Source organism: Pygoscelis adeliae, unplaced genomic scaffold, assembly GCF_000699105.1.
Source record: "Pygoscelis adeliae isolate BGI_AS28 unplaced genomic scaffold, ASM69910v1 Scaffold282, whole genome shotgun sequence".
Lineage (NCBI taxonomy): Eukaryota > Metazoa > Chordata > Aves > Sphenisciformes > Spheniscidae > Pygoscelis > Pygoscelis adeliae.
Window position 1 is genome coordinate 3,676,224 of NW_008824352.1, and position 12,374 is coordinate 3,688,597.

At 44.3% G+C, this 12,374-nt stretch overlaps 1 protein-coding gene across 1 annotated transcript in view; it reads left to right on the top strand.

Annotated features, from left to right (window-relative positions):
* LOC103912915 (3 beta-hydroxysteroid dehydrogenase type 7-like) overlaps nt 1-12,122 on the top strand; it is a 14,904-nt gene extending 2,782 nt beyond the window's left edge. Inside the window, 6 exon segments of the mRNA XM_009319324.1 lie at nt 1,274-1,429; nt 5,077-5,185; nt 9,412-9,511; nt 10,407-10,527; nt 10,530-10,568; nt 11,584-12,122. Coding sequence (XP_009317599.1) covers nt 1,274-1,429; nt 5,077-5,185; nt 9,412-9,511; nt 10,407-10,527; nt 10,530-10,568; nt 11,584-12,122 — 1,064 coding nt within the window.
* Nucleotides 12,123-12,374: the final 252 nt, after the last annotated feature.

The following is a 12,374-nucleotide window of genomic DNA, read 5'->3' on the forward strand; positions in this document are numbered from 1 at the left end:
AAGTGTATTACCTCTGCTACATGGGCAATGCCCTCTTTCTTTTTCCGCTCTATTCTTGCTGAATCAACTCTGTGCTTTAATATTAAATTAATTTAATATTAAAACTCCTATGAGCTAGTCCACCAAATCTTCGTTATGCTAATTAAGAAATCAGCTTGACCCTTTTGTAAAACTTCTGCCTCTTCCTACATGCCGTACTTCTTAGCAAATGCTCACCCAGCTGACCTACTACCTTGAATTTTGTCTCTCCTTTGAGTTCATGAGGAATAACCCTGTTCTTTTATCCCTTTGTCCTGATAGCTGTTCGCTGAGGGTTTCTGTATCTTAACACTTCTACAGCTGGAGTCACAGACTCTTCCCTGAGCTGCTCATGTGCATGATCCTTCAGAAATCACTACCCTGATCCCTGGCTGCATGGGACTCTCCAGGAAGCTGCCAGTGCAGGGCAGAGGAGACATCTCCTTCCCAAAGCAGTCCTGCGACTGCTACTGCTGTCTGGCTCATTATGAAAGCCCCAAGGAGTACAGCTTTCCAACCCCAGCTTCTTGCTGGCCTATTCCCAACTACAGAAAAGGAAAAAGGGAAAAATCCCACTTTAATGTTACAACACTGTCTCAAAGCAAGAAAATTAGCAGTAGTTGCCAACAGTAGCCATGTATGGAACAGCTATTTTGAGGGAGAAGGGGGGGGGGGAACCCTTCTGAATGGCTTAAAGGGAGGAATTTCCTATGAAACTTTTTAATCCGTTACATTATTTTCCCTTCCCATCTATAGCATTTGCAATTTAAATAAAGCTCTGTGCAATGTCCCTTGAACACATCTGATGTTATTCCCAGTAAGCTCTAAAAATCTTCTGTCTTAAGGAAATTGCCCGGCACAGCTTCACTCATTCACACGTACTAGAGCAAGTCCTGTAACCAGCTGCAGCTCTGGGCCAACAGTCTCCCATTCTTGCTCAGTGCTATCCTTGGATGCATGCTAGAGATTTGCAATTGCAGACACAGTTATTCTGACCCACAGTTGGTGCAAACTGGCAAAGTGCTGTGCTGAATTAAACCAGATGTGGATCTGGCTTCTTGGGGTTCAAAAATAGGGATGTATTTTCCCCTGGTGTGATGTATTCAAATAGCATAGTCATTAGTTAGAGTGTGCTTCAGCTTGCCCTGCAGAGAAGAAAGCTTTCCAAGCAGGATCCTCATTCTGCAAGAAGGTGGGGGTGCCAATTTGTATTTTTTTTCACCCCTGCATCTATGGTTATATTATTTTTCTCCAGCTACCACTCATGTGACAGTGATGAAAGGAGACATTCGAGACTACAATCTGCTCCTTGCTGCCACGCGGGGAGTTCACGTGGTTATTCACACAGCTGCTATTGTGGACTACAGAAACACTGTGCCCTTTTGGGAAATGAGAGCTGTCAATGTTGGGGGTAAGCTCTTTAAAACAAGCAATTAAATACAGCCTTAAATTCACATGCCTTGGTGTTGTCATACGAGATGCTATGACAAACATACCCTCTCTGATTTAGTGCTCCCTTGTCCCCTGAATTTCACATGCACCACTCTGCTATGAGATGAGAAAGGTGCCCGGGACCTTTCCTTTCCAACAGGGAAGTTTTTGCCTTTGCCCCTCTGTCCTTGCTCGGGGCATGCCATGCTGCTCCTCTCCACCCGTAAAGCTTCGTCTTAGAAAGTCAAATCTGGACCCAGTTGTTATATAGTTATTCTGGTCAAGGGTATAACTTTCACTAATAGTACTGAGGTGATTCAGAACATGCTCATAGTGGTAAGAAACTGTTTAGTATGTGACAAGGACAGCAATTAAGTTAACTCCTGTTCTAGATAGCCTATAGCTTTCCCAGGGATTTCCAGGGAGAAAAATCTACACTATATCCCAGTGCAAGACTATACGAGTTGAACTGCATCCACGCTATTAAGGGAGTGATGTTATTTTAATTATAGTCAGAGTTCACAACTATTACATGTCTATAAGCCACACATAACTGAGAGCTCCACAACATTTTCTTTCTATCACCGAGCTGATTTCTTGTTAGGTGCAAGATCTGCTTAAAGAAAATTTGTTCATAAATCTAGGAAATAAGCAAAGGCTATAAAAATAATGAAATCCCTATTACAGCAGCAATTCCAATAGCACCTCAGGCTGTTAGCTACTAAAATAGTTGTTAACCACAAGGAAGGAATTTTTTTTTTTTTTCTCTCTCTCTCAAACTCAATTACTGCTTAGGGCTTCTACTATTTGCTGATACATTCAAGGGCAACATTTAAATTCCATCCTTCTTTTCATTGCTGTAGTTGTTTTCGAAACCAGATGCTTTTAAGAGCCTGTATTGTGCATGTGTACTGAGAATATTCAGAGCCTCAGGGTTCCCGCTGCCTTTTAATGGCTTTGTGAGATCTTCCTCTTCATTGTCTCTTTGCTATGAGCAAGGTACTTAAGCGTAGTGAGGTTTTTACAGATAGCAGTGAACATTGGGCAACTCCCCTATTCAGCAAACCAAACCTCTTGCAGATGTTGCGACATTCCCAAGAAAACCACACACGCAAAGTTTTTTCCAATGTGACTGGTGGTTGAGTGCCTCTTTGAGGAGCACGGTTTGAGATGTCTTAACAGGAGCCTTATTTTCAGAGACAAACTGTTCCGCATTTCTGCCTCCCCTTGGATGGCTTTGTGTAGACCTCCCTAAAATGAAGCTGCTGCCCTCACTAGGACTTCTCGAAATCTTGAACGGAGAGATTAGTCTAAGGTTTTCTATTAAAATCATAGCAGGTAAAAGAATAAAAATGAACTGTATTGGATACCTGCTGGAGACTTCATGGAGAAAAAAAAATAGGGTCAGGACAGGTCAACTATATAATCCTCTAGCTGGCTCCTCTGTATAACTCAGGCCACAGAAATTCATCCAATTACTGCCTTAAGCCCAACAATTTGTGGCTAAATTGGACTATGCCTTTTCAAAAGACTTTTTGCCTAGAATTAAGGACTGCAAGTTAATGGGCTATCTATCATGTCTTGCAGCAAGCTGTTAACAATGCTGAAGAGTATTAGTGTGGCTATGGTTAATTACCATTTCTGGCAAAAATTTACGTCTATCTTCTGCTTTGATTCTCTCTTCTGTTTCAACCACTGGCTGCCAAATCCTGTTATAGTCTTGTTGACTAGATTGAAGAGCCCTCTTCTACAAGAATTATTTTTTCCATCTAGACACTTAAAGACTTTTTAATCTGCTTTTTGTTAAGCTGAATGGATTTTAACTCAGCTGTTTCCAGTGATGTTTCTCAACAGGGGTTCTCAGTTAACTTTACATATTGTGATAGGCTCATGGAGAAGTAAATTTATTCTTTTCCACCAGGTCTTCAAATTGAAATTATCCTGAACTCAGGATTCCCTTGACAATTTCAGATTATGCCCTTAACAAAGAGAACAGAGAAATCACAAGCCCTCCCACGCAAGATCTGCAGCAAAGCTCAAGGGCAGAGCCTGATTAGCAGTATAAACTTGGATCACAACAACCCCATGCAATGCTACAGGCTTGGAGAAGAGCAGCTGGAAAGCTGCCCAGTGGAAAAGGACCTGGGGGTGCTGGTCGACAGCCGGCTGAACATGAGCCGGCAGTGTGCCCAGGCGGCCAAGGCGGCCAATGGCATCCTGGCTTGTATCAGAAATCGTGTGGCCAGCAGGAGCAGGGAAGGGATCGTGCCCCTGTACTCGGCACTGGTGAGGCCGCACCTCGAACACTGTGTTCAGGTTTGGGCCCCTCACTACAAGAAAGACATTGAGGTGCTGGAGCATCTCCAGAGAAGGGCAACGAGGCTGGTGAGGGGTCTGGAGAACAAGTCTGATGAGGAGCGGCTGAGGGAGCTGGGGTTGTTTAGCCTGGAGAAAAGGAGGCTGAGGGGAGACCTCATCGCTCTCTACAAGCCCCTGAAAGGAGGCTGTAGCGAGGTGGGGGTCGGTCTCTTCTCCCAGGTTAACAAATGATAGGACGAGAGGAAAAGGCCTCAAGTTGCTCCAGGGGAGGTTTAGATTGGATATTAGGAAAAATTTCTTCACCGAAAGGGTTGTCAAGCATTGGAACAGGCTGCCCAGGGAAGTGGTTGAGTCACCATCCCTAGATGTGGTGCTTCGGGACATGGTTTAGTGGTGGACTTGGCAGTGCTAGGTTAACGGTTGGACTTGATGATCTTCATAAACTTAAAGGTCTTTTCCAACCTAGACAATTCTATGATTCTAAATAGTATGGGGATTTCTGGAAACCAACCCTATGAGCGGCTTCCTTTAATATCTGCCTTATCAGATTTGAAGGCACTCAGTATGCAACCATGGTTATGCTGTCGTCATTGAGGTTCTTGTAGAATCAACTTGAATCAAAATCATGATGAATGCAAAAACCACCCCTGGAAGAGTCAAATTATTTAAACCACACACACACACTCCCAACCCCCAAGCAAACAAAAACCACGCACACTGACCCACAAGTTCAGCCAGAACAACCTTTCTTAAACCAAACCATGCTTCAGATTCATCTGGATTTCACGTGGACTTGTAAGCTGCCCACCACTATTTTATTTAAAATTCTGCAGCTACCAAGAGTCTGTTGCAATGATTTTCACCCTATAGTCATCCTGCAGAACTTCTATAGAGCAATATATGCAACTAAAACATCAATCCTTTTGCCAGAAGGCTGTAATTCACTATTTGACAGTCTGCCCATGAATCAAAAAAGATGGAAAACATGGAGTTTTGCTCTGCTGAGCTGTCAGCTTCCTTTTTGTTAGCAACTATTAAGTCCAAGTTAAGTCAGTTGTCAATAGCCATCAAGGTTAAGCCACATTATAGCTATAGATGTAACTGCTACTCTCATGTTATAAACCATCCCTGCCTGTGCAAACATATCTGAGGAACTGCAGCCTTGACCCATGGCTTTACATCTTTTCAGCCATAAAAAAGATGGATCTGTTCCAAGTCAGAATCCCAAGCCTGGAAATCTCTTTTGATTTGCACAACAGGAATCAAGGCAAGGTGGTTAATGTTTGTCCTTCCCAACCTGCCCCACAGGTACTGAAAATGTGTTAAGGGCCTGCTGTGTCCTGAACATCCCATATGTTGTCTACACGAGCTCCACTGCTGCGGTGGGACCCAATACATCGCATGAGCCCATGTTCAGGTAAGGCTAAGCAAATCTCCATCACTCTGGATTTCCGGTTAAACAGCAATGAAACTGCAACCAGATGGAGATTTTTGCCGTGGCTACAAAGGAGAAGATGTGTTCCCCTTCCAGTCAATTCCTCTTCTCTTTCTTGAAAATCCTCCTTTGCTGCTTTTCACTTTCAGGAACCACACCTCTTCCCAACCTAAACTTGACCAGTAGTGGATTCCACCGATTGAAAGAGTTGGTAGAGAGATGTATGACCCAACGGCACCTCCAGGCTGTCCCCTGTACATACAGCCCAGCTCCTCTAAGCCCTAAAATCAGTTTCAGATAAGGTCTCAGATGCTTGAAGTTTGTGATACGGTCAAGTTGTATTCTGCTGTTGGATCAGAGTTTTTGCTCTCCCCTCACACTGAGTCAAGCCAAAGGGTAGGTGATGCTCTACTGTTACCAACCCACCGTCCCTCCTCTTTTCACCTCCATAGTGAATTGCTAGCAAGCCTGTACCCAGCTCCTATTATCAAATGTGGTCAAATGTATACAAACTATTTTAGCACTATCTCGGAAGAAAGTTAGTTGGCCACATAGTCTTAGGGGACAGATGCATATGGTGTGAAGTTGCCCTGCAGTATTCACGTGTAGTTACACTCTCCTGTGACCTGGATCTGACCTGTAAATTGCACCCTTCTATCCCTCAAAATCCTTTTTGCTGGCAATATGTTTACCAGGGCTAACTCCTGGACTTTATACTTTTGGGCATTATGTTCAACCCATCTCTTCTGTCTGTGGCTCCTATGAGACTGACCCACAGACCCAGAAGAAGCAGCAGAGCTTCAGAATACCTCCTGCAGCAAAGGTGGGATTTGGAGCAATACAAAAACAGTGGTCAAAATTATGATTTGGAGAGGTTTTTTGCTTATAGATCTCTGATATCCAGAACCGACTTTCACAATCGGCTGACACTCCTGCTCAGGACTCAGCATCTAGATACCCTTTGTATTCATGGGGCAACAGTACTTGCACCTTGAGAACCTGGGCTGATATTTCTGAAGACCAGGAGCTGAAGTTTTAGGTTAAATTTGAAGTCAAGTAGAGATAGCTGCAGTCTGATACGTACCATTGTAAGGCTCCTTGCTGATTTCAAGCATGGTTGTAGCCATACAGACTGCTCGAACCATGGAAACTTGTGTGCAAGGGGAAGTGGCTCAAAGTCAAGTTTTGTCTCTACAGGCAGCCAGTGTAGACACAGCTACCTTCAGTCATTTGGCTCTAGAAATTTGAGCCCAGCAAGAAAGGGCTGCTTAAGACATAACTTAAAATGACCTACAAGCCTAAATTTCATACTCACAAGTAAGCTAAGGCATAACCCAGTTGTTTTGAAAAGCGTTTAAGCACCCAAATCCGTAGAATAAATGTCTGGTTTATGAAAAAAATCCATGACAGCAACAAACCTCAATCCACTTGGGACCATGAGCACTAGAGGCTCTGTGTCACTGAAAAGCTATGGAATTTGGTCATTAGCATATCTAAATCATTTCTAAAAATGAATGTAGACACAGACACATCCTTGTTGGTATTTTAGTCCTGTGATTTATGAGATAGATGTGAGCAGATGTCTTGAAAAATCTACCCCAAATCTCGCCTGAGAGGACAGTCCTTTGGCTTGTAATGATGGCACCAACGGGTGCAAGCAATAACCCATCCAGGCTGATCCTCATAGAGCTACACATGAACATCCTCTGTCCACCAACTCCTAATCCTTCCCCACCACAAATGCAAATAAAACCACCACCTAGAGCTTTTAACTCATTTTGCAGAACACACTCAGGTTCTCCCATGATGCTGGGAGAAAGCCTGAGAGGCTGGTCCCCGTTCTCCAACAATTTTGATTTTAAACTAAGGGAATTACAGAATACAAAATGAGAGAGGGGTCAGACCCCCAGAAAAAATTACACCACCACCACTTGTCTCAATAGGGAGCCCAGTGAAGACTGGAAGGCAACATAATATGGCTCTGTTTTCCAGACTGAAGGCACAGGTGATGGAGCTTTCCCCTTCCTCCTCTTCTCATCTCCCCTGTGCCCACCCAATCTGTTCTGCTCTTCTCCCTCACAGTCTATGATCCTGCCTGCCTGCCTTTTTTGTTTGCTCCGTCCCCTTTCTCCATCATTCCTTGTATAATTTTATTTAACTCACTTTTACATGCTTGGGAATTGACACAGACGAAGCATGATTAGTCTCTGGACAGGGTGATGGGTGCAGGGATAATGCTCACACCTCAGCATCCGACAATAATAGAAAATGCCTCTGTCAGTCTCAATCCCTCTGAGACAGCCACCACTGAGATACCTTCTGACAATGCTGCTCCAGTCTTATTAGCGTTCAGTTATCTGTGATCGTTTTGAAAAGCAAGAGCATTATGCTGAGCTCTTTGTTACTACCAAGCTTCAAAAGGGGTGGGGGAAGGCAAACACGAGCAGAGCTCTGCAGCCCAGGAACGGCAGGCAGGTTTGCCCCTTTGTGAAGCTGCTGCTTTTTAAAAGCTTTGCAAGGCAAAAAATAAATTTGGATTAAAAAAAGAAAGCAATTAAAACTAGAACTTCTAGATAACCCTCCTAATTGTCTTGGGCCTCTCCCGGGCTTGCAACAAACCATGCACAATCAATCTTTTGTCTTGCTTGTTTTCTGGTTTGTCTCTTGCTCATCACCCGTAAACACAGGGAAGGGGAGGAGGGTTTTGTGATAAAAGCCCAGGGTGTGCGAGGAGGCTGTATTTCTGATGCTTCTAATTTATTTCTGTTGCTGTAGCACAAGAAGGCCCTAATCTCAGCTGGGATATCTGACACACAAGGTACTAAGACTGCCAAACAGGCAAGAGAAAGGCAACAGCAATATTCACGCTTTACACAAGGAGATCTGAGCATAGAAAAGAGCAAGCAAGTTGCCCAAGGTCAAACATGGAGCCTGAGTCAGAGCTTGCTCTCCCAAGGCCCAGTGTTTGACAAAAAGATCTCTGCTGCAGATTTGCTGCATGAACTCATCACAGGCCACTGAACCCTTCCAAGAGGTGCATCCAAGCCCCATCTGCAAAAGAAGCATGATAATTCTTCACTGCCGTGGGGGGGAGTACCCCATGCCTGGCAGAGCCTGGTGTTTGACTAGGGTAAATTTCTCTAGGAGAGCAAAATGTAAATTAATTTAAAAATGTGAAGAAAGTCTCCTGCAGCACACAGAGGGAGAGAGAGCCTATCCTTGCTAGTCATGGCAGCAGGGGAGCAAGCAGACACATGGTCTTCATGGATGGTCCCTCCCAGTGTTTCAAACAAGGTTTTTTCGCTCCCCAGCTCCTCCAGAGTCCACTGAATCTGCTTAACCAAATCCTGCAATGGACTAACGTTGATCTAGAACCACTGCGACAAAACACCAGCGCCCCGCTGGGGAACAGAGCTGCTTTCTTGGTTCTCCTTGGAATTATTTCAGGCCCTGTGAGGCCAGTTACATGCTAGATCCCATGGGCTTTCCTCCTTGCAGCTGTAAGTTAGGAGGCTGAGGAGCAGGTTGTCTTCCACAGTGGCAACCAACTGTCCCCAGCACGGCTGCGAGCCCTGCTTGCCCTTAATCTTGCGTCCACTTCTTTGCTCTTCCCCTCGAGTGTAATTTGCTAGGGAACATGAAGGAATAATCCCAGCACAAACCTGCTGATTGCATGTCTTCCAGGAGATCACTAGCAGCTCTATCACATTACCGGCAAACATCTCCCAACGCTGTGAGAAAATTAAGCAGCGGCTTCTCCTTTTAGTTTATGGCTCATGAGAGGCTTTTCTCTACCTCTAATGAAAAAATGAAGTAGGGTTGCTCTCATTTTCCTGCCCTCCATCTTCTTGTGCTCTTTCTATCTTGTTCAGCCACTTGTGAGTTGCTTTAAAAGGTAATTCCACTGCCTTCTAATTTGCACGCCAGAATATTGTTTGCTTCAATCACACTATTAGACAAAAATCCAGCTCTCAGAAATCAAACCACTGCCCTCATGCAAACCTGCCTATGAACACCCAGAACCACCTGGTATTTCCTGAGGCCTTATTTCTCCCAAACTGCAGCAAGGATCTCAGATTCGTATAACTCGCAGCCAGTGGTAAGTCCCTGGAGAGCAGGGATTGCAGAGTAAATCACACTGTGACAAATGTCTCCAAGCCCTGTGCCCTACTCCATGGTGACTCACCATCTCTCACAATCTACTTCAGAGGAAATGAGGACACCAAATACAGTGGGGGAGTGGAGCTGCCTTAGGGGAAGACAAAGGCCATGGCAGAAAAACTTGTCTTTGAAGCCAATGGAGAAAAGGTGCAAAAGTCAATGGTAGCACCCCGGTATTACAGCACAGGATGGGTGGAAGAAGAGAGCTTGTTAGAAAGACCCCACAACTCCTATCTTAGCGTGTATCCAGCTGCTGCCTTGACTTGATGCATAAACCACGTTGCCCTAAGCTTACCAATGCCTGATCTTCCCACATCATCAGGAAGCTGCCAAACTCTCGCAAGATCAAAGGGTGCTGCTGCCCTTTGAGCCTGTGCTTTAACTCCACCTGAAGGAGTGTGACTTTGGAAAGAGCTGTGTTGAATTAGGGCATAAGAAACCAGGTTCACCTAGTTCATACTGCATAAAGGTGAAATTTTCAGACATGCCCGAGTGATTTAAGAATAAAAAAAATTAGTGTACCCAGAGTCAGCCATCTACCTAAGTTAGCTGGCTAGTCTTTTTAGACTGCCAGTACAGTCGGCAGACAGATGAGTTCTTCTAGAGGATGAAGCAGAATGTAAAAATAAGTCTTCTGTCCTAAATCACTGCCTGGAGCATCTCTCTCTCCCGGTTACAGTTTGAGGCCAGCCAGCTTAGCTGGCTCCCTCTGGTACCTGATTTTGGTTGTTGCAAACACTCGTTTATACATCACAACTGCAGAAAGGGTTAATGCCACTAGCACCCTCCATCCAACACCTCTCAGTGACCATCACATGGGTGCAAGGTGTGCTATGAAGAAAAAAAACAAAAAACCAAACTGGATACCCCCTTACATTTTTAGGGACCCAAACCAGGCCCTAGCTGTCCAGATCACCTCTGCAAAGGTTGACTCCTCTAGCCCAATATTCCCAGGTTTTGGTTTTATCTGGCAAACCCAATACCACTGCAGGTTTTGATCTCTGAATCCATCATGTGCTAACATCCCTCTCTGATTTTACAGATGAGCAATGGTGGTAAACTCACAACCTGCATTATCCGTGCAAACCCAGCGTATGGGGAGAAAGCAACGTTTCTTCAAGAGTTGTATTTGTTTGCCAAAGCCAGGAGCGGTGTGTTGAACTACTAGAGCCTGAAAATATAGAGCGTAATTACACAAACGTGGGTGAGTGAATGATTGATCTCTTTGCATGTGGTGCTACCAGGCTGTTTTAGTCACAGGAGATCCTACACGTCAGCTTAACCATAATCTTCCAAGACAGAGAGGTAAGTATGGTGAATGAGCACAAATATTTTTATAACCACAAAACTTAGACTGGCTAAAAAGAATTTTTAAAATAGTTGTTTACATTCTACTGTTTTTCCTGGGAAGGGTTTTCTTTTTTTTCTTCCCCTCAACACAGGGAAAATGTTGTTTAGAAAACTGAAAAAAAAAGTCAGCGGAAAAAAGGATAGAGATCTAATCTTTCTTTTTCTAGGTAAACATTTCAAGGGATATACGAGGGGGCGGAGAGGGAATTCAGGCAATATTTTAAAAATGTTTTTCATCTGAAAAGACAATTTCTTCTTCATTAGAAGAAACTAAACTAACGCTATTTGTAAAATTCCTTGCAAAAAAGGCTGTACTACATAACTGATTTTAGCAAGCACAAGAAACTACTCACAAAACCTATAGAAAGAGTTTGTTGTGGTGTTGAATGCATTTCAAGGGAGTATAACTCACCATTAAATCATGCAGGGTTTTAGTTATTTCTGTGCAGCACACTTATATGTCTTTTTCCAAAAGTGCAGATAACAGTAGTTTGAAAATGCTGTTAGAGAAGAATCAGACCTAGATAAATCAAGTGACTTCTTCAAAGGCTTACAGCAGAGCCAGGAATAAAACCCTCGAGCACTGCCTCCCATTCATCCTGCTCTCACTACAAAACACTGCCCTTTCACTTCACATGAACCAGTATCACAAGGCACATTAATTGTCCAGCTCAAACGGGAGACCAAAGGTTTAAAGGATCTTGGAGGTCTGGATTAACTACTCAGCCTCTCTACAGTACAGCTGAGTAACACGGTGAGTGCTTTCCCTTCTTCACAGCACTGAAGCCAGCAGATCCAATGTACTCATTCACTCCTACAGCAAACAGGAGCTTCTCCCGAATACCTGCTTCTCTCCCTTATTTCTCCAGGGAATGTTGCATGGATGCATGTTCTTGCAGCGAGGAACTTGCAGCTGAAACCAGACTTACTCGCCAGACAAGTGTATTATTCCTATGATGACACTCCAACAAGAAAAGGTTTTCTGATCAGGCATCAGCTGTTGTCTTCTACGGACCCCTCAGTGAGACTAGGCTCACACATCCCTTACTGGAAGATGTGGTTAATGATACAATTGCACAGGATAATCAAGGTCATCTTGTACCCTTTCTGGAAGCCACAGCCTTTCCTAAACTTGCCTTTACTGAACACGATAGTCACCACCTTCTCCTATGAGACAGACAAAGCCTCCAGGCATTTTGGGTACAAACCCCTCTTCACTGGGAAAGAGAGCAAGCACAGAACTGCACAGTGGTTGAAAGCAGCTGCAGGGAACATGGAACCCCCCCAACTTCATGAAAGAAGAACTAAGCAGCATGTTTGGGGTAAGGAGAGAGCTTATCACACCAGCAAGTTTCATCTGAACTTCACGACGTGCACGGATCTTTGGCAGAAATTTTGCAAACACTGAGAAATCCTGATACAGAAACAGAGAAAGAGCAAAACTCTCAGGCTGCAAATATATACCCTTGCCATGCCAACAACTCAGCTATTTTAAGTGTCATATGAAACACCAGGGTGCGTTTGAAAGCAGCCTCTTGCCGGTACGTGCACACAGACGCAGGGCTTGCTGGCCTCACTCATTCCCACAGTGCCACTGCTGCACGGGGATCACTCAGGGGAACAAGAGAGACAGGTTCAGATGAGAGATGGTGCACAGCAA